Here is a 22599-nt window from a genome sequence, read left to right as displayed (position 1 = left end):
ATGAGGCATCTAACAGAAAACGCTGATCCTGATGACCTCTAATCTTTGTACTTAACTTCCAGAGAGTTTAAATTTTATTTTACGGACATTTAACTTCCTAACACTTAAAGCTATCCCTCATCTACAGAGATGAGTCTGCTGATCTACAATCAATAGTTCATGTTTGAGCAGATGCTTTTCTTGTTTTGCCAACAGTTATCACTAAGTCGGACTCCTCCCTCTATTAACCCAATCTTCTTTTGTGACTATGAGTTTGTATTTCTCTGAGAACAAGCTGCAGCAAATGTACAACCCAAATATGAAACTAATTTTTTCCATCCAGGCAAAGCTGCTCTATTCATTTGAGCATTTACTCCACTGAATTATTTAATACTGATTATTTTATTTCCCTTACTCTTCATAAGTTGAACAGAACCACTTAAGGTTTAGGTAAAGTAAAGAACAAAGTCTGTGTGATATTTTTTCTAAGCTTAGGGACAAAGAAATAAATCATATCTCAGAGACTCTGAACATTTTATTCGTTCTTTTTGAAGTTCTTTTTCTGAAAAAGATTTTTGAAGTTTTTTTTTTTTTTCCTGAGCATTACAAATTCAGGACTTGGAAGAGTTTGTTTTTAGATTCAAATGTTGAAGAGCACCTACTACATGCTTGGGGAATGAACATAACTTGAAGATGTCATCCTCAAGAGTACTAAAACTCGTTGGGAAGATAAGACATAACCCCATGAAATCTTGGGAAATTCACCCTGGAGTGAATGGTATAGACTTCTTCAAGAGTTTAAAGGGGGAATATTGAAATATTCAGGAAACCTTTCATGGACAAGATGGGACTTAAATTACATACATCTGGAAGGATAGTCATTGACTGAATAAAGGGGAAAAGGAGAATATATAGGTGTTTCTCAGTGGAAAGAACTTTGTGAACAAAGAAAATTTCAGAAGCAGGATAAACCTGGGCTGGTATACGTTAGTGAAATCAGCAGAGTTGATGATAAAGGTTTATAGTGAGAAAAACATAGGAAATAGGTACAGATTGTGAGACAGATGCACAAAACTGAGAGCCCTGAATACCAGGAAAGAAGTCACTGAAGTTCCTGAGGAAGGGATGTGACAACCACAAAGGCGATATTCCAAAAATGTTCATTGGGTGCTGATGTGGCATAAAATGATAATATTATGGCATGAAATGACACTGGTGGTAGTGAGGCTAGTTGGGAAACTCTTTCTGTAACTCAGATGTTAAGTGATCAGAAATTTGACCAGGGTGGTAGGAATGGTTACGCTAAGAAAGGAGTTCATATGGGGATCCCTGGGTGGCGCAACGGTTTGGCGCCTGCCTTTGGCCCAGGGCGCGATCCTGGATTCCCGGGATCGAGTCCCACGTAGGGCTCCCGGCATGGAGCCTGCTTCTCTCTCTGCCTGTGTCTCTGCCTCTCTCTCTCTCTCTCTGTGTGACTATCATAAATTAAAAAAAAAAAATTAAAAAAAAAGAAAGGAGTACATATGAGATGTATTACAATGGGTATATTTAGTCGTTTTTGAGACTCAAATTTCAGGGAATGAGAGGAAAGAAAAGTCAACAATGGCTTCCAGATTTTAAGCCCAAATAATTGGGTGAATAGTGGCTATCCTTATAACACATTGGTGAAAAGGAGGGAAGTGGGAAGTTGTGTGGAGACTATAAAAATCACTTCTGATGAATAATGAATACATTTGATGCATTGTGGTAATTGCTGTAACGAGGAGCCAATAGCAATGTCCCAGGAGGCATTCAGAAATGCTAACTTTGAATTTGGTGAAGATTTTCAGATCAGGCTATATTTGATCTTTAATCTTTTGGTTAGGAGTAATAGCTAAAGCCACAAAAATAGAGAACTCCCCCTCCCCAACCAAGAGTATATGTATGAAGAACCAATCGGTGAGCCAGGGACAGCTTGGAAGACCACTGAATGAGAAGGCGGAGGAGCAAGGGAGAAAGAGGAAGCAGGAGGTGTCTGTGTATGTGTAGGAGAGAGGGGGAAACAGAGACAGATAGAGATAGAGAGGAAGAAAGAAAAGACTGTCACTGAACTCCAGGGAGTAACTTGGAGGAGGAGGAAGAGGAGGAGAACAAGAGCAGAAGGTCAAACGGCATGAATGACTGGAAGACCTGAAGACTGGTCAGGCCCAGCCTTCTGTGGGGCAGTAAAAGGTTCTTGATAAAGGGCAAACTTTATCCTCCTTTGCTGAGGTTAGACATCTTTTAGAAAGAACTGAAAGATTATGCCCCTGCAAGAAACTCAGTCTGCATCATCTATCTTTGATACTCATTTTTTAAAGCATCCGCTGCCCCAATGTTAAGAATTTGGAACTATGTCATACCTGCAAACTGATTTTTGTAAATAATAAATTTGGTCACGGTCATCTGAATTTCATCGCTAACTCTGGAAAGTTGTAAAAGAGCACATGAAGGTATTTATTTCTTCTCAGTTCTTCTGGCATGACAGAACCAAAGAAGACATTTTTAATCAATTCAACTTTCCTACCAAAGAACAATACAATCTGGTTAACTTTCATATCCATCAGGGGCACAGGGCTTTTCGGACGTAGGTAGAGGTTTATGAGCATAAAATTGAGAACAATTAGCACTCAAATTAATGTTACATGAGACTCAACATCTGGTAAGTGTGTCGTCATTTTGGGTCATAGACCACCTGCCAGGGTAAATGTTCATACAGCTGCAATTTACTCTGCATACAAATGGAATAAGAATACTTTAAAAAATATTTTTTTCTAAACTTAACAGTATGAATGTAGGAGCCTCTCACGTTCTAAAACTTCGACTAGAAGTTGATAAACTGATCGAACATAGAAGATGAAACATATAGGATTGAAAGGAACAGAAGATACTTGTATTCTCACAAGCACGTTTATAATCCATTAGCTGTAGTGCTAGCATTAGTTTCACTAGTCAGTCTAACCACTGCCACTATTAATACCAGTCTCTTCTTGATCCATCAAATATTTAAGAACAAGAAGATGTCAACCCCTCAAAGTCCTCATGTTATTTATAAAATCGAGCTCTCAAACATCCGGCTGCTTCTAGCAATAGAGCTGCACAGAAGATGACAAATCTAAAGATGTCCCCTGCACACCCGCTATAAACACCAGCCCACGGACAGCATAGTCCAGTCGCTTCTGAACATCAGCACTCTGGGGCCTCCTGTCACTTCGGTGTAGGCTTTAAAGTTTTAAAGGTGTCCTGCCAGGAGCCCTCTCTATGCAAACAAGTTTCAGCCCAGGATCCAGAAGCTTCTATGTCTAAATACCCTCTGGGTTTGTGCGGAGGTCAGAGCAGCCATAAAACCTACGCACACCTGTTTGGGGGGCCTCTGGCCATCCAGGAGTACCCAAGAAGCCAAGAACATTCCCATAGCACAGCCCCCAACATCATCCCCAGCATGGCCCGCAGGCCCTCTGGCCTCTAAGTCAGGAAGCAAAACCAGATTGAAGAGCAAACCATAGTCAGGGATCACATACTTCCTGTCCTCCATCTCCGGAGTATGCTAATTCCTGAAAATTCTGACACTTTATAAATGCTGGCATCTTACAGAGTGCTAATGACCATGATCAAAAGAAATGTGATGACCGTATGTCAGGAGGGTGAGCTGCGTCCTTTTGATTTCTACTTAGTTGCCTTTTCACATGATCTGGTTATTGGCAACTTCAGCAAAACTGGCGAGCTCTTCCCTTACTGTGTAGAGCAAGACAGTATTAGGTTGGAAACAGAGGATGCATCCGTGTTCATCCGCTACAGATTTCAAAAGCAAAGAACCTGCGGCATTGAAATGCAGAAATCACATTTTTACCCTGTTTATAGAAATGAGACATCCTTTAACAAAGAAGCAGTTCATAATTCAAACACCATCTACAGAGGTATGTTGAATCTGTGCATAAGGCACACCAAAGTCATCTATTAGTTCCGAGATTCTTATGTCCTTATTGTGCTTTTTTTAGACATGCCAGGAAATGCTCTATCTAGAATCGTGTCTGTTAAAACCATCTCTTTACTGGCTTAGCCATGCTTCTGGAACACGTTTCCCATTAATTTTCAGAGTGATGATTACTATCATGGCTAAATTGCCATGGGGATGGCTTTGGGAGTTAACTTTTGATGTCTAGCTGCCTGACTTTCGATTCTGACCTCTCCAGCCATGTTTTCCATGTGTGATCTTAGGCAAGTTTGCAACCTCTTCCTGGAGCTTCTGTTGTGCCATCTGTAAGGTGGGCATAATAATATGCTCTGTCCTGCATGGTTGTTGAGTGAAAAAGGTAACTCCAAAAAAGTGTATGGCACAGAAGTGCTGCAGATAAATGCTAGCCCTCAATAATATCAAGGGATTGCCTGATCTTGAGTCACCAAAGAAAAACTAAAGCGTGCCTGATACATTGTGTTCTGTGTATTTAAAAGATATTTTGTGCTATTTTAATTTTTTAATAGTAAGCATACGTTAACTCTCTGCTTGACAAGCACACCCTATTTACTTAACCAAAATGTGCCAAAGAACTTTGAAAAATTGTTGTTCTGGGAAGGGTTTAAGGTGGCTACTGCATGTGAGGTGATGAGGTACCATCATGGGAGTGGGTGGTCTGTGCTCCAGGCTCCAAACAAACAGCTCTACTTGTATCAACTTTAAATATTGGGCTTCTTAGTAAAATTTGGTTTGAACAAAGGGTTCTGCAGCTAAAAACAGGAATAGAGGATGCCAGAGAGGGTGGATAAAAACACTCATGGTTTACTACATTTTTTTAAGATTGATTTATTTATTTGAGATAGAGCAAGAGCATGCAAGTGGGGGAGGAGTGGGAGGCATAGGGAGTGGGAGAAAGAATCCCAAGCAGACTCTGAGCTGAGTTTAAAGCCCAACAAGGGGCTCAATCCCAACACCCTAAGATCATGACCTGGACTGAAATCAGGAGTCCACCACTTAACTGACTGTGCCACCCAGGCGCCCCTGTGTCTATTATCTTTTAAAGACACATTACAGATAAATAATGAGGGCTATATCTGAATCATTACCATTTAAGTTCTGATTCTACATTAAAAATTGACCTTTAACTAAATCATAATTCAAGAATATTTGGAATTTCATCTTTTTCCCTTTCTGGCAGTGTTAAGTAGGGAGAGCTCATTAAACCCTCTGTTCATCATCCTTCATTTGTGAAGTCTATCACAATTAACCAAAGTGCTATTACTCAGAATGGAAATGAATTAAGTGAATCTGGCCACCCAGACCCCATGGCTGATGTTTGTCCCTATCCCAGAAGTAGTCAAGAGCCAAGCAGGCCTGAAGCAGAGTACAGTGGTTAGGTCCGTGGTCTCTGGAGTCAGATTGCCTGGTGTGAATCCTGCTTTGTCCACTTACAGGCTGTGTTGTTGTGTAAGTCGCCTCCCATCTGTGTTACCTCAACTTCCTATTCACAAAATGGAGACAACAGCAGCAATTTTGTAAAGCTATCATGAGAATTTAAAAAGATCTTGCACAGGGCGCCTGGGTGGCTCAGTCACTTAAGCCTCTGACTCATGATTTTGGCCCAGGTCATGATCTCAGGGTCGTGGGATCAAACCCCACCTACAGCTCTGAGCTGAGAGCCAAATCTACTTGTACCTCTCCCTCTGTCCCTCCCCCTGCTCATTCATTCTCTCTCTCTCCCTCCTGCTATCTCTAAAATAAGCAAATGAATAAAATCTTTTAAAAGAGAGAGAGAGAATCTACACAACCTACTTAGAACAAGGGAAGGTAGAAAATAAGAACTCAGTAAATATTAGCTCTCATGGTCTTTAAGTATATGAGTTTGTTTTACAACCATTTTCACGACATTTGAATTATTTCCAAGTCTAATTGCAAAAGTCAGTACATTTGTCACTTCGGATTTTCTTCAACTATAGGAGGGATGGTAACTAAATTAGCCTTAATATTTTAATTCTCACATGGTAATTGTTCTCTTTCCTTTCATATAACATTATTTCTTTAAATCTTAAACTATGAACAGAAAAATCAAATTCTCTTGAAAAGAGCACACAGAGGGTACCTGGGTGGCTCAGTCAGTTAAACCTCTTCCTTTGGCTCAGGTCATGATCCCGGGGTCCTGGATTAAGCCCTGCATCAGGCTCCCTGCTCTATGGGTAGAGCCTGCTTCACCCTCACCCACTCCCTCTGCTTGTGCTCCGTCTCTCCCGTCTCTCTCTGTCAAATAAACAAATAAATACATAAATCCTAAAAAAAAAAAAAAAAGAGCACACAAAACTATTAAGCCTGCAAGCCAATTCCTAATTTTCTATTATTTTGAATATGGGGAAAGAGATGTGTGTAATCCAACCATGTTTTACTGCTATGCTCTGTGTATGTGTATATTTTAAGAAAAGTAGAAATAATGAAGTGTGATTTCGATAGATCATCTATTTGACATTTTGATGCATATACTTCTACTTTGTACCTTTAACATTTATATTTATCATGTCTTCCAACTGCAATTCCTGAAATTTAGGAGTAAAAAATACCCTTTGTTACCAAAGTCTTTAGTTCATTTTCTGTGTATTTCAGATCTTCAAGGACTCCACATATTGCCTCAGACAGTTGACTGGTCATCTTTTCCTCCTCAACAATATCTCTTGACTCTTGGGTTCAAAAACAAAGAAGATGGGAAATTTTTGGAAAAACTATCAAGTAGGAAGATCCCTACATTTACAGGTAAATCACCTGGACTTATTATTATCCTTCAATGCTGTTATAAGGCAGGAATTCATCACAAGACCTAGCATATAGTAGGGCTAGGCCCCCCAAAATTGCTTTTCAGGTTGTAATTAACTCCTTCCAATCTTCTTCGTGGGTTAGTTTGCAATATCTTGGACTCGGGTTCCCCCAAGACCAACGCAGTTCTAGTGTCCACCTCCCTCACTCCAACCCTCTCACCCCAACCTGGCGATCTCCAATACCTAAGCAAAGGGCACTTAAAGAATACAAGTTTTTGCCATCATCAGTTAACAAATTAGAAGAAAATTATCCAAAATACTTATGTGAAATCAAAAATATAGCCAATGACAGCACTAAATCACTTGGATCATCTGCTGTTATATTGATATTTGTTCCACTCTTTGCTTATGTAATTAACCAAGAGCTTCGGTCTCCTTAAGAGTTATTACAGTTAAATGGCATTCAATTATTCTGTTGAAACTTCCCAAAATCAAGAAAATATTCACATGGAGCCGAAGTCTCAGATTTGTGGGCAAAATTCACGACCGGGTTGAATTTATTCCTTCAGCTCTACCCACATAATTAAGGATTTGTGTTTTGTCTGGCACTTTATCCTCTGAGGCTTATCTCAACTTCAAGCTACATTCAAAGTCAATGGGATCTGCACACTTGAATAATACCTGGGAGGAACAAGACAACAATCAGACACATTTATGACAACATTTTTTCACAAGTCAGGAAAAACATACTCTGCAGAGAGAGATGAATTGTTATAGGCTGTCTCTTAGATCTCTCAATCAGGAAACACAACAAAATGAATAAATGATAGTCTCTAAAGGGCAATGTCTCCTCTGCCTTTCTCCTCATAGATCTTTCATTGTTATGCATGTGGTCTAGGGATGGTGCTGGTTTCTACACTAAAGATTTCATATCTGTTAACATTGAGATACCTGTTTATAGCTTGCTAAAGAAAGCATTTTGAAATGGAAGTCTGGAAAAAGTAGTATAAAAGTTTATTGTTACAATTTTTAGAACATAAAACTCCCTTCAGTCTGCTGACCAAAGAAGACACAGTGAGACACATGGAGACAATGGGGAAGCGAATCTTGCCAATATTGGATTTTATTAGAAGCACCCAATTGAATGTAGGTATATGAGTCTTTTATATCTGTCCAATGCACAAATATTAGACAATTCCAGAAGTATGGAAAGTTTATGGTAGAGAAATTGCAAGTACTGGAGGATTTTAGAAGCATTCGTGGTGAATCTCATTTGCAAAACCAGGCGAAGTTTAGCTAATGATTTCTTTTTCATACTTTAAAACATATTGCAATGCTACACTTTGCAATTTCCAGCATTTAGTAGGCTAGTAGCTCTTTAAAGGGCCTTTTCTTTGTGCCTTCCTGATATCTAATTTAAGTTTCCAGGGCATTTCTTATTTCAAATCGATAACAAAATTTTAGTAAACACAGTGTTTCCCTATTTCATATAGTGGGCTATTATACATAACTGTATTGTTACCTACACAAGAATTTGGAGTTTTCAAGCTAGTGCCTCTACACCACACTGATAAATTAGATGCTCCTCTAAGCATTGGCAATTGATCTTTGTATATCCTTAGGGTAAGTTATCTAATCCCTTTTTCAGATCCAAGGAAAATACACCCTTTCTACTTTTCAGTGTTGAAAAGTCCAAAATAAGACCTGAATTGTGCTGTGCTGTTTTACAAAATTTAAGCCATTATACTGAAAGTACATAAGGGGAACTTCTCATTAACAAGCTATAAAGGCTGCAGATTTCCCCTTTTTAAAATATTTTTCAAAAAAGATATGTAAGCTGAAAATTTTGAAGAATTTTCTTTTTGTGGCTTTCGTATTACATCATTGATTTGATGTTCTTACCTTACAAGGGGAACCAAGGGGGTTGTCACAAACAGCTACTTAGCATCTGTTCAGCAGTTTATCTGCTCAATAACATTATTCAGCATTTTAGAAAAGCTATAAAACCCCTAATCTACTTGCATGATTTGTAATTCTATGTGCTACAAATACAAAAGCACATTTTTACCGATTTTCCTACCACATAGCTCCCCCTCCATAACTGTGTTCCACTCAATGATCTCCCCTATATTCCTGTTATGAAGAAATCCACCTCCATTTTCTCACAGTTCTAGAGGCTTGAGGTCCAAGATCATGGTGCCAGCACGGTCAGGTTCTGAAGGCATTCTTCCTGATGTGCCATCAGTCACTTTCTCTCACATAGCAGAGGGCAAGCTCTCTGATGTCTCTTCATATCAGGGCATCAATCCCATCATGAGGCCTCCACCCTCCTGACCTTGTCTAATCCCAAAGACCCCATCACCATACCATCCCACTGAGGGTTAGCGCTTCAATCTATGAATTTGGGGTGGACACGAACATTCAGTTTACAGCAACCTCATTGGCTCTACTACAATCTTTAGGTCCCATTCTCCAATTTACCCTCTATCATAACCTCCATCTCCAACCTCCCCATGTTGACTAGAGATCCACATGTATCATCCTTGTCGTCATCAGACCCTTGCAAGTAGTAGAATCTTTGATAACACGAACCATCACCATAGAGCATTATTTTACCTCTGGTTCCTGGTTAGCCTAGCAGAGCCAGGGAACTGGAAGTTGTGGAAGTGGTTTGTCTGTGCCCTGGCTCTTTGGGGCCATACCTGCCATGCCTTGTTACTTGCCAGGGCACTGACCACATTACCTCTTGCCACCTTATATCTCAGTGTGTTGGGTATGCAGGTTGAGCCTACCCAGGTGTCATGTACATTTGAAATGTTCTTAATTCATTTTCTTTTCATCTTTCAAAGGGCATTCTAGTCACTTAGAAATTGGTATGTACGTGTATCTTTATGTGTCTGTAAAGGAGATTTAAAAACCATAACTAAGATTCTTGGCATCTAATTAATAACTCAGTCTTCTTCAAAATGAGTCAGTACCACTTTGCTAAGTGCAAGGAATTTTATCAACATTTCTATGTTAGCTTCTATGGGAAATAGAAGATTTGGGAAGATTATCTCAAAGAGCTTAATGGAACTGAAGCAAGTGAGCCAGGAGGTCCCCAGGGACCACAAGTGTATCCAAATACTGGCCTCTAGGTTTTTTATTATATGCCCAACCACAGCTTCATAAAGCAGGACTGAATAAAATTGGCTGCAAAGGTAACCTAGCTTAATGAAGCAAGTAATGAGTTGGTGAGTAGAAATTATTCCTATATGGTACCATTAACTGTGACCCAAGAAGCGCTCAACAGTGTTTTTAAGATTCCCTGAAGTGTGTTTTTTCTTGTCACATAGCAAACGTGGTCCACTTGAATGTTTAGGTATTGCATTGTTCTTATTACTGGTTACCTCACTTGTGACCCCTACAGACGAAGACTTTTGTCCATGGTTGTGCTCTGTGTAACTCTAAGGCAAGTCATTTAACCTCCGAACTATGTTTTTTCTCATTTATTAAATAAGCTGATAACTGCCAGGCCCACTTCACAGAGTTGTCGTGAGGTCCAAAGAACATGATCCATGTTGAAGCACTTTGTCAAGCATTTACAAATTCAGAAGTTTTATTTCTTTATATTGGTTTTAGATTGCTTTGACAAAAAGACGGTTTTATAGACATTTTTTTCTTGATACAAGTGTGTACTCTGAAATTATATATTCTTCTAAAATGAAGATTATACAAGTATTCTATGGATTTCTAATTTTTTTTCCTTAGATCACTAATGTGCTCAGATCTTCTCACTAAGGCAGGATTAGAGGTGTCCTCTCCAGCCATAGGGTAGGTCTACTAAGCACAGTAGGCCTTCCCAGGGAACATGAATTTTCACCTCTTGCCATGAGATGGTAGAAGGAGACAAGGGCATCCATGGTATGAGGGAGGTTTCTGTGTGTCAGGCAGTGATTGTCCTTCCACTTTGATCCCAGGTTCTTTATCTTGATAGACCCCTTTCCTAGGCATACAACAATAACAAGAATGATTCTGACACAGTAAGAGCTACCACCTAAAATATTCTATCAACCTTCCTACCTGGTGGCTTCTAATCCCACTGAACATCAATCCCATTCAACCAGTAGCTCTGCTCTAATGGTATTTTTTCTTCTCTGGATCCTTGTTCTAATTATTTCATGTGCTACCGGATGCCGCTGTGCTTTTCCATTCATTAACTTTATTGGCTGCTGTCAGTTTCAAACCTTATGTACTGTGCTTCCTGGGCTAAATGTTAAAGAGTTAAAATAATAAAATCTCTTGCCATGCATGAAGCCTTCTTCACGGGCTGACTTGCCAAAAAATGACCTAACCATGTTTTTAATACCTCATTAATTTTACTTTTAATTTCCTCTAAGTGAAGCATAAAAAATGTTTACATATACACATTTGAAATGAACGGTAATAGGCGTTTTTCTATCCCTTTTTTGGCAATTAATGTTTCTATATATATGTCAAATGGAAATATATTCCAAATATTGGGGCTCTGCTTTCTGGTGGTGGTACATAGTGCCACTCATTTGCCAAACATTGAACCATACCTGCTATTAAATCTGGGCAATTCTCTGACTGAAGCTTTCATTTGAGCTTGCTATTTACCTAACCTTCATTGTACCTGTGTGAGGTTTTAGCTTCAATCCTGGCCATTATATTACACTCTCTCCAGCAGCTAAGGACCCCCTTGATCACTCCTGAAGTCTCAGAGGGAGCACTACTTCTCCTTTAGATTTAGCCCTCGGTAACATTAGAAGGTTAAGCTAATTCCTTCATGTTTCATTATCTTCTTAAAGCAACAGCATTAAAACAGTTCTCTTGGCATTAGATATCAGTTTGTAGTTTCTTTTTCCTTTGTCCCTCGAAAGCCCCCATCTTGTATAGGTAAAATATTAATCTATAGTTTCCTGAGAACCAAAACTGCATTGGCTTTGGGGAGAGGAGGAGGGGAGCTTACTATTAGCAGTCATCTATGTTCTGTCCCTAGAATCTGATTTGTATGGAGCACTTCCTGTTTTGTTATACATCCAACAATCAAGCTAACAAAGCACCACTGCCTTCCACTATTTTTATTTTCCTGATGTTTTGGAAAATTACACTGATAGATTATGTTCCCGAGCAGACTGCTGTTGTTTCTGCTCTTTGGAGTTGAGTCACTACACCACTTTCCTACAACGAGCCCCATTGTTTATTTTAAAGAAGAACAAAGAAAGCAATTTTTCTTCAGAAAGAAAACGGTTTCTCCTGCAACTTGCTTTCCTTTATTTGACAGTGTCCCATTGTTTAGCTGCATGTTTAAACTAAATGGCTAAGCTAGCTATTTTGTCAAGTCAGAGACGGGATCTCAAATCCACAATTTGCAATCATGGCTCCTATAGGTTTATAGGTTTTCAGATAAATGATTAATCAGAAAGAACAAATTAGTAGGGATAGAGGGACATTAGTCAAGTGGCATAGATAGGTGTTAGGAAGACATACAGCAGGTACAATGGAATGGTGCTCAACCTTCCTGTACTGCCAAAATTCTAGAGAAATGCCGACTTCTAGAGGTCAGTGTCTATCAAAATACGAGTATGACATTTCAGAAGGAACTGGTTTGCAAATTCAAGTTGAAATTCAGATGTTCTTTAATAATACTAGTTTCTAATAATTTTTCTCTTTAGAAGAGGTTCTGTTTGAAGGAGAAAAAAATCACATCTGCCTTCTCTAATGTCTGGGAAGAAAAATCTGTTTTAGAAGCATACACAAACTAAAATAGTCCTTGTTCAGATACTAGGCTTTAAGATGGTGCTTTGTTCAACTCCCATTGGAGATATTTGAAAAATGGCAGGGGGCACCTAGCTAAAATTCATGTTTCTAGGGCCACATATCAAGAGATACATGAGTTTCCAAGTAAGACCCAGGAAACCTCATGATTTTGATGGAGGTGGTCCAGGAGCAACCCTGTCATAAAGGAACACTGGTCATCCAGACTTTCTCTTCCGAGCACCAGGATGCAGAATGCAATTGCCCAATTAAATCCTCCTGTGACTTCCCACTTCTTATCACCCTACAAACACAGCAGAAACCCAAAGCTTTTCTAATAACCCTTAGATATCCTTTATGCCCCCTTTTCTTAATATAAGTGAGAATTTTATGATAAACTTTATTTCTCCTATCAGGCACTACCATTTGTATTAAAATTTTTAGGGAAGGTAACGTCTCCCCTTTTATGGCTGGCAGTAGCAAACACATAGGTGGGCCACCTTATTAAAAATATGCCCCATTTTAAGAAAGCCCCAAATACCATGGCAGGTGGTGGTCCCTATAAATGTGCACAATAGCCTATTTCAAGATGGATTGTATCAGTTGTTGAGATGGTCCGGGGAGCCAGAATAAAGTGCAATGACACCACAAGGAGGGGAACCAGAGCCCAAGGCCATCCAGTGAGAACTGAAGATAAAAGCAGAGCTGGAGATTTAACGAAAGCCATTGAGGTAGACAGGATTCAACTTGCACAACATTTTTCAAGGTTCAACTTGCATAACAAATATTCTTTTATAGAAACAAGATAGTAGGCAACTCTTAGCTCCTACGATGCTTTGGTGACATAAAGTCCCCCTCTCTAAACGAGCACAGTTTTGTGGTGTCCCTGTGGAAGAATGGAAGGCATGTTCAATGTCAGCCCCCTCTTTTCCCCTCAGCCTAGGCTCCTTATCTGGGGTCACCTGCAAATCCTTCTGAACAGTCTTGCAAAGCCTTCTCTTTTGTATTCATTCACCTGTTTGAAGGGAGGGTACAGACGATTTTCTAAAATAATGGAAAGAAATATTTATTTGTTCTAGGTACCCATTGCTTCAAAGGATGTAAATGTATTACAATACTCCCTGCCTTCCGTCCCCAGGGAGAGGTCTATTTCTGTAATTTTTGTTCTAAAACACTTCCTTTTACTGGGAGACTAGGGGAGTTTCCACGGGTGCTCAGGTGTGATGGAGAAGTTGCAATATGCCAGCCTCCTCAGCCAGCTGCAGAGAGTAAAGGAGCAGTCCCAGGTGATCAATCAAGCAATGGCAGAGCTAGCAACCATTCCGTATCTACAGGACGTCAGTCAACAGGAGGCAGAATTGGTAAGTGTTCTTTGTTTAGGGCTTTCACAGGCCCTGGGCTAACAGAAGAGTGATATGTTCTGAAAAGAAAAAAATTGCGAGAATCAATGTAGTCTGAGGGCAAACTGCCCAACCCTCCTGAGGCATTTTAATAAAGAAACTGGAAAATGTAGAAAGAGGTTTCTTTTATTGGCTCTCATCGACTAGCTTCCGTTTTTATAGCAAGAACTTTGTGATGTGTAAAAACATGGAGAAGGGCTGATTATTCATATCGTGGATCAGGCTTTTTGTTTTAAATAAAGTGTAATTATAATAAATTATTTCTTAAACTCCGAGATATGTTAATATGTAATTTTCTTGTAAGGGAAAGTAAGAGGACAAGAATAATTGCTATATAAAAACCAACCCTACAAAATAGTCTTTATAGTTTTCTTATTCACTTCTAGTGTCATGTGTATGTTGGCAGTGCCAACACACACGCATATACTGGTACTTTTTTTCTTTTTAAAGGTTTATTTATTTGAGAGAGAGAGAGAGCACAAGCAGGACTAGGGGCAGAAGGAGAGGGAGAGAGAGAATCCTCAAGCAGCCTCCCCTCGGAGCATAGAGCCTGACGGGGTGCTCTATTGCAGGATCCTGAGATCTTGACCTGAGCCAAAATCAAGAGTCAGATGCTTTACCGGCTGAGCCACCGAGCGCCCCACACTGATACATTTAGATAAAACAGTTGTTTCACAGGAGGGGAAAACATAGTCAAATATGACTTTTTTAAACTAAATTAACCAATTAACTCAGAAAACACAGAGCTAGTCAAAAAATTAGTTGATGGTGGGATGCCTGGGTGGCTCAGTGGTTGAGCATCTGCCTTTGGGTCAGGGCTTGATCCCGGGCTCCCCGCATGGAGCCTGCTTCTCCCTCTGCCCCCCGCCCCCGCCTCTCTCTCTCTCTCTCTCTCTCTCTCTCTCTCTCTCTCTCTCGACTCTCATGAGTAAATAAATAAAATAATTAAAATAAAATAATAAAAAATTAGTTGAAGGAATATCTCAGAAACAATCTTCAAACAGATGTGTATATCATAAGCATAATTAATATTAGAAATGATGGCTCCTCATTTGTAAAACTCTTGCTAACCAGGGTGGGGGCCATTTGAGGAAAGGTAAAATTTACTGTGTATGGAGATGCTAATGTGTTGTAGGGACGGGCTCTTTACTTTGAGGTTTTAATTGAAGGTAGTGAAAACTAATTATAGACCTGAATTGAATTCCCGTAGCAAGGATGAGAACAGCCCAAACTGATCACCTGTAATTTTCAGATAACTAAAGCAACCCTCCCTCTTTGAGCTCTTAAAGTTGTAACAAATTAATCCATCAAGACACGAACTGCCAACATTTATAATGTTCATCTGACCCTGTAAAAGGGTATTAAATAAATACTGATATTCAAAGTAAGTATATAAAATGGTCTGAGTAGCCCCCTAATAAAACTATACGTACTAAAAAAAAACTGTGGAGTGAAACAAAGTCTATTAATCAAGGAATTACTAAGTCAAAACTGGCAATAATACTTTCTAAACCGTTATGGTTGTGTGCAGCGGAACACCTTCTAAAAGGCTAAGTGTTTATCCTACCACTCATAAGACACTCAGGAGTGCGGTAAGTATGGAGTTTCCAAAGTGCATATTATAGCCAATTTTAGATGATTAATGCTCCTCTGAGATAAGAGGAAGCAAAGAAAATGTTAATTTAAGAAGCTGGCACAGTGTTGATCCTGTCTTCCTGAAAAGCACATTGAAGATTTAAATGAAAAATACAGGGGAGTTTCCTGCACTTAGGTTTTCTTAACCACATATCTGTAGCTTTTTCCTTTTTTTCTGTAAATACTTATATTTCTAAATATAGACAAAGAGCATCAAACTAGCGTCACTGACATCTCTTACTCACATGTTAGTGCAATATCCCCCTCTCTGAAACCTTGGAAAACAGGATTTCATGGGATATTTTCATAATTTACATGCCTACTAAAAAAATGATGTATATGGATATATATGTATAGGCCAAATATTTAAAAATCATGTATCTTGCAAGATCTCATCACCTTAGGTAACAGATTTTACTTTGCAACTTCCAAGCATAGGTTAACCTAGAAAATAAATCCTAGTAATATCTTTTATGGTGCTACATAAACAGGGACTGCTCAACAGAAGAGTTTTGAGTGACTCAACTCTCTTCCCTCCTGCTTAAGCTCTGAAATATCTCAAGTAGAGCGAGATTATCTAAGAGTTCATACTCTGATGCCACAGTGAACTGAACTGGCATTTGTTCTTTTTTAAAGAACTTTCTTTTTTAGCTTTGAATGTCACATGGCTTGATGCAGCTTCATTACTTCGCAGCCACACATGCAGCATGTGTATAGGTCTGTTTTAAATTGGAATATGGCAGTTTTGGGCAAAGGGTGGAATCTTCTAAACTTGTCTTTGAAAAAGGCAACTTGGTTATTTTGAAATTTTAGAAAACAAAAGAATAGTAAAAGAACTTAAATGAGCTACATCCTTTAAACGGCAATGAAACAGTGCAATTTTAGTATTGTCCTCGGGTGAGCTTTTGCACGATGCCTTAGAATTATGATACATTAGCCTCAGGAGAAAATACTAAAATGTGCTCATGTACTACATGCCATTTCCTGAGAGAATTAACTACTGCCTTCATTCTTTACAATCCAAATCTGTTTTTTTTTTTTTTTTACAAAACATCAACACTTACTACATTAAAATCTATATGTTTCCTACAAATTTTCAAGAAGACTCTTCTTTGTTACAATATTTTATATCTGCAATAATACTTGGTAATGACTGAAGCAAAGACGAGGTGGCAGTGTTCATTGTCGGAAAGATGAGTAATAAAATCATCAGCGTACAAATGATTTTTTAATTAGGTTTTAATCTGTGTATTTAGAGAAGTTATTTCTGTGTGAATTCCACACTGATAATTTTTATCTTGGTGCCACAGCTGCAGTCACTAATGGCAGATGCCATGGACACCCTTGAAGGAAGAAGAAACGATAAAGAACGTGTGTGGAATACAATCCAAAAGGTAAAACTTTCAGCTAAAAGAAAAAGATATATTATTCTCAAAGAAAATGTCCATCTTGGGTCAAATCTGTTTGGAAGATGAAAAGAAAGCTCTCCAGGTTGTTTTACTGTTTGTTTTCTTTTTTAAATAAATGCAGCTATCTCCCTAGAAGTGTAACCAAAATCAAAATGGATTTATATAATGTTTCCTCTGGTCTCCTTCTCCAAAAGATTATAGTCATATGCTCTCATCAATCTTCTTATGTTCATTTTCATATTCTATTTTCATTATCTGCTTCTTCATTATTGGTTATAGATTCTTGTAAAGCTCCTTTATTTGTATTTTAGGGCCCCCCTCCCAAGCACTTGCCCCACTTGAGGAATAATGGCTACATTTCAGGGAACTACAAAGAAACTAGCACATGGATGTTTTGGGTGAAGAAGTAACATACCAGTTGTTAGAAGTAGGAGAACATCCCTTGGTTGGCTACCTGAGTTAAATAAAACAAGCAAAGGAGATGCACCTCGCACTGGGTACTCAGAAGACTCATGTGATGCTACAGAGCTCTGACAACGTAGGAGGGAAACATGTTGAGTCTCCAGGCCAGTAAAGTTAATAAATTCTAGTCAATCTACTCCCCATTCAGTGTCCTCCAATCACTGTTAAGAACCCATAAAGGGAGGACTGCTGTCCAATATGAGAAGAGCAAACCAAAGAAGTCATCAGTTTAAGAGGTAACAATCAGAGAGAAAATGAGTGGGAACTATCAGAGAGGGAGACAGAACATGAGAGACTCCTAACTCTGGGAAATGAACAACGGGTGGTAGAAAGGGAGGTGAGCGGGGGGATGGGGTGACTGGGTGACAGGCATGGAGGGGGGCACTTGACAGGATGAGCACTGGGTGTTATGCTATATGTTGGGTAAATTGAACTCCAATTAAAAATATATCAAAAAAAAAAAAGAGGTAAAAATCAGCCATGATGGATTCTAGTGCATCTGAGGAAATGGCTGTCTTCTATAATCAGTTCAGAGGCTCTACGGTAGATGAATAGAACAGAAATTAACTGAACTCAGCAAATATTTGTTGAATATCTACTGTGCTGAAAAGAACACTGGGTGTTCAGGACATTGTGCTGGACAATACAAACACAGCCCCTGCCTGTACAGGCCTTACCATCAAGGAAAGAAGACAAGGATACAGCTACAAGTTTACTGAATATTATGGTGAGAAACTAGACATGCAATAATCTATAGAAACAAATGGAATATAATCTGGTCTGGGAGGTCAGAAGAGCCATCTCTAAGGAGTACCTGGGTGGCTCAGTAGGTTAAGCATCTACCTTTGGCTCAGGTCATCATCCCAGGATCCTGGGATTGAGCCCAGTAGTAGGCTACTCAGCAGGGTAGCCTTTGCCCCCCCCCAATCACGCTTGTGTGCACGCTCTCTCTCAAATAAATAAATAATCTTAAAATAAAAAAAGTTAAAGCCATCTCTGAGAAAGTGATATTAATACAATTCAAGGATATGTAGTAGTTATCCAGGTAAAAACAGATTTCTGCAAAGAGGGAAGCGTTTGTGCCAAGAGTGCAAAGGAAGCACAGCAAATTAAAAAACTGATAAAGGGGGGAAAAAACTAATAAAGGAGCAAGGAACATATTTTAAAATAAAGTGCAGAAGCAGAAGGCAAATCACACAGAGACTTATAAATTATGTTAAGGATTTGGAATGTTTCAGAAAGTATTTATCTGGAAAATATTCTCAATACATCTCTAGGGCGACAGTGGGAGAACAGATTGAGGAGCTACGGAAACGTGGGGAGGTCAGTTATAAGGCGGTGGCTTGATTATGGTGGTGGGTGTACAGATGGAAAGAAGCAGACAAATAGAAGGAATGTGCAGGAAGCCAAACCTACAGGCCTTGTTCACTGATTGCTTAAGAGAATTTAGAGAACAGAAGTTAGAATGACGCCCAGACACTGGGCTTGAGTCACTGCACAGGGATGGGGAGAGGTTGGCTGGTGCCATTCTCTAAGGAAGAACACACTTCAAAAGTGTAGCTTTGCACTGAGAATATAAACTCAGAGTCCAGGCAGGAGACAGAAACCGCTCCAGATATTTGGAAGGGAATTTAATATAAAGAATGGTTGAAGCTATGACACTGTTAAGTAGATAACTGAAAAAGCAAAGGAGAACGATAATTTAGCACAGAAGGAGCAGTTAAAGGCAGCAGCTACCACCCATTAGAGCTGGGAAATCAGAGGAGAGACTGGAGAGAGACTGGAATTACTAAAACCTAGAAACCTGAAGCAGGGACCCTTCTGTGGACCAAAACTCAGGCCTTGCACCAAGAAGCACTATTATCTCCGAGCTTGGAGGAGGAACCCTAAAGGGTTGAGATTCGGACTTCTGAAGAGGGGGTACTTACTCACTGGAGCCGAAGGGAGGGAGGGAGGGAGGCAGGAGCGGGGAAGGAATTGTAATGGAGGTAACTGCAACTTTTGGAAAAACGAGATTCAATCGCTGCTACAGAAAAGAGCATGACTTTCTGGAGCAAAGAAGCCTTGCTGAAGAGATGCTCACGGGAAGCCCAAGCAGACAGGAAGCAGCAAGTCCCTCCTTTCTGCTTTGGCATTGTGATGCTCCTCTAACACCTCCTATTGACAGAGACCAACAGCTAGCAAAACAGAAGTGGGATCTGCAGAGTTCCAGGCCCCAGCATCTCAGAGCTGATCCTAGAAGGGTGGGTCTGGAGTTAAGGGACTATAGGCTAATAACTGGCACAAAAGGGCATTGAACTTAGGGTGCTGGCAAGACATCCAAGGGGAAGCACAGGCGGCTGCAGTTCTAGATAAAAGACTGAATAGAGAGAGATGTCTTAGTTGATGGCGAACTGGTATTAATTGAAATCATTTGAGAAGGTGAGATAGCGGAGAAAGAGCATCGAATAAGATGCAAAGAGAGCCTTTGGGAGCACATTTCAAATGTAGGAAGAGAACCTTACAAAGGATACTCAGAAGAAATGGCAAGAGGAATTGAAGCTCGAGGCAAACCAAATGCAATTCTGGTGAGACTCAAGCAATTATAACCACATACCTCTGTTGGCTGTAGAAATCGTCTTTTAGCATAGGGTCAGCAAGCTACAGCCCACAGGTCAAAACTATCCAATCACCTATTTTTATAAACACAGTTTATGGCACACAGCCGTGTCATTCATTTACCTATCGCCTACGTCACCTTGGCTAAGTCGGTTAATTGCTACAGAGACCACGTAGCTCATAAAGCCTACAATCTTTACTGTCTGACCCTACATTGAAAAAGTTTGCTGTGCCCTGGTTTATGGCGTTATCTATCCATCCCAGAAATATTTACATTTGTACACTACATATTTGTATTTATAAACCCAAGTGACAACAGAGCAACAGTTCAATTATGAAATTCCAAGGACCAGCCAAAAAGATGGAAGAGAAATTGATATTTGCCTGTACCTGTTGACATCTTATAGACAACCACCAACTCCATGTCACACTAAGTTTTTGTTGTTTGCATTCATAGGAGTGCCTACCCTGTGGCTTCCCACTTTGCCCCTGTTGCAGTTCCTTATCGCCATGTTAGAAATCACCCCAAATATAGTACTGTAGAACCGTCACCCAGTACTATCTCTCACAATGCTGTGAGTTGACCAGACTTCACTAGGTGGTTCTTGCTCAGTGTCTCAGTGTCTCTCATGTAGTTCAATCAGGTGGCCTCTGTGCCTGGGGCTGGAGTCACCTGAAGGCGAAAATGTGCTCAGCTACAACGAGGCTCACTCTTGTGACTGACAACTGACATTAGTCAACTGAGGCAGCTGACTGGAGTGCCTCCATGGAGCCTCTCCGTGCGAATCAGGCTTCAAACAGCTGGGTTCTGAAAGCAACTATTTCAAGAGAAGGGAAGTGGAAACCATCAGTCCTCTCAAAGGCTGGGCCCAGAACTTCTGCCCTATGCTACTTGTTCAAAGTGGCTGCAGACCAGTCCAGATTCACAGGGTGGGAGGAATAGATTCCATTTCTCCAAGGAAGAGTGATATGTGCATTCAGAAAAGGAATGCAATGAGAGCATCGACCTTGGAGGCGAGCTCCAGCCATAGAGCCATGGATCTCTGTCCCGTGCCAGAAAACACCAGCAAGCGAGCAAGAGTCAGGAGGATAGCAAAGTCAAGGCCTCTGAGGTTGGAACATGGCAAAGCAACTCTACCCAACCACGAGGTGTGGAGATAAAGACTTACTGGTGAGCAGCCAATCTTTTCAAATTAAAAGCCCCGGTAATGATCCCCGCTTTCGAAATGGAAGCTCCTGAGAGGTCTTTAGGAAGATGTGAATGGGAAGGAACAGGGTGCCAAATTTTTCCCAAGGGCTTTTAATTTGGTTAATGTGACTCTACAAAGGATGATCATATCACTTTCAGACAATTCCGGTAGCAAGTAAGTAATTTCCTTTTACTGCTACAGAGCTAATTTGCGTGTGCAGAAAAAAATAATTACAAAAACCCTAATTGTACAAGCTACACTGTGTTCTGAGCCCACTAGAAGTTGATATCAGCATCACCACCTCTGAGATCTGTTATCTGTAATAGAAACAGCTGTTGTACCTAATGAAAACACTTGAAATTTTCATCTGAAGCAGCAGAATTATAGCAGCACCTCCTAGTTCCACGTACTTAAAGGGTCTGTCGGAATTCCCATTACCTAACACAATTTCCAGGGCTCCACTCTGTTATAGGTCTATAAAAAGCCTATCAGGATGAAACCTGATTCATGAGCACTGACCTCCTGTCTACATTTTTTTTTTTTTTGAGTTTTCTCTAGGAACCCAGAAAAAGAAAGGAAAAAATTGTGGGGTTTTTTTTTTTGCTAATTTACTGAAACTAAAATATATTCTTTACAGAGTTTTAGGAAAGTGGCTTTTGTTTTTGGTTTGGCTATGTAGAATATTCCCTTTCCAGTAATTAACTCAAGAAAGATATATACATTGGTTTAGCTGTACAAATGCAAAAATAAGCAGATTAAGTGTAAAAACAAAAAAAAAGGTACATTTTCTCATATTGGGAAATCCCATGCCCCAGCAGAACTCTTTAACAAGATTTAGTCCGTAACAACAACAACAAGAGCCTGAGAAAACATAACCCTTTGACTCTCCCAGAGGTCTTGTTATCACACTGCTCATTCATGCATGCATCCGACAGTTACCGGGCTTCTCCTGTGGGTCAGACGTTGTTCTAGACATTGCGGATACAGCCATGAAAAAGTAGTGCCCTCATGATGTTTGTATTTCAAAGTAGGCACTAAACTACCAAAAGAAATATGGAATATATTATAAGTAATGAATGCCATGGCTGGAGGAAGCAGGAGAAGAACATGGAAGATGCCCATGATTGCAACTGCACTAGCATAAATAGTCAGGCCGGGATTCACTGAGGTGACATTTGAACAAGAATCTGAAGGGAGTGCAAACCATGCAAATACCTTGGGAAAAGCATTCCAAGTTAAGGAAACAGCAAACGTTAAAACCCCAAGAGTAGAGCGTGCCTGGCATGTACACGGAGGGCTAGGGGACTGGAATAGAATGAACAAGAGTAACAGAAGATGAAGTGAGTGAGCAGAAATCACAATGCTTTGTCAAACAAATAAAGAAGAAAACCACTGGAAGCTGCCCTGCCGAAT

General features: G+C 39.9%; 1 protein-coding gene across 11 annotated transcripts in view; it reads left to right on the top strand.

Moving 5' to 3' along the window:
* Positions 1-22599, top strand: part of SPATA16 (spermatogenesis associated 16) — a 236083-nt gene that overhangs the window by 170993 nt on the left and 42491 nt on the right. For all 11 annotated transcript variants that reach the window (XM_072808102.1, XM_072808101.1, XM_072808100.1 and 8 more), the window contains exons 7-10: positions 6584-6730; positions 7766-7878; positions 13689-13853; positions 16838-16921. In XM_072808102.1, coding sequence (XP_072664203.1) covers positions 6584-6730; positions 7766-7878; positions 13689-13853; positions 16838-16921 — 509 coding nt within the window. The remainder of the gene's footprint in view (positions 1-6583; positions 6731-7765; positions 7879-13688; positions 13854-16837; positions 16922-22599) is intronic.

Source organism: Canis lupus, chromosome 31 (genome assembly GCF_048164855.1).
Source record: "Canis lupus baileyi chromosome 31, mCanLup2.hap1, whole genome shotgun sequence".
NCBI classification, from domain to species: Eukaryota; Metazoa; Chordata; class Mammalia; order Carnivora; family Canidae; genus Canis; species Canis lupus.
Note: the sequence above shows the minus strand (reverse complement) of the source record. Positions and strands in the feature narration are given on the sequence as shown.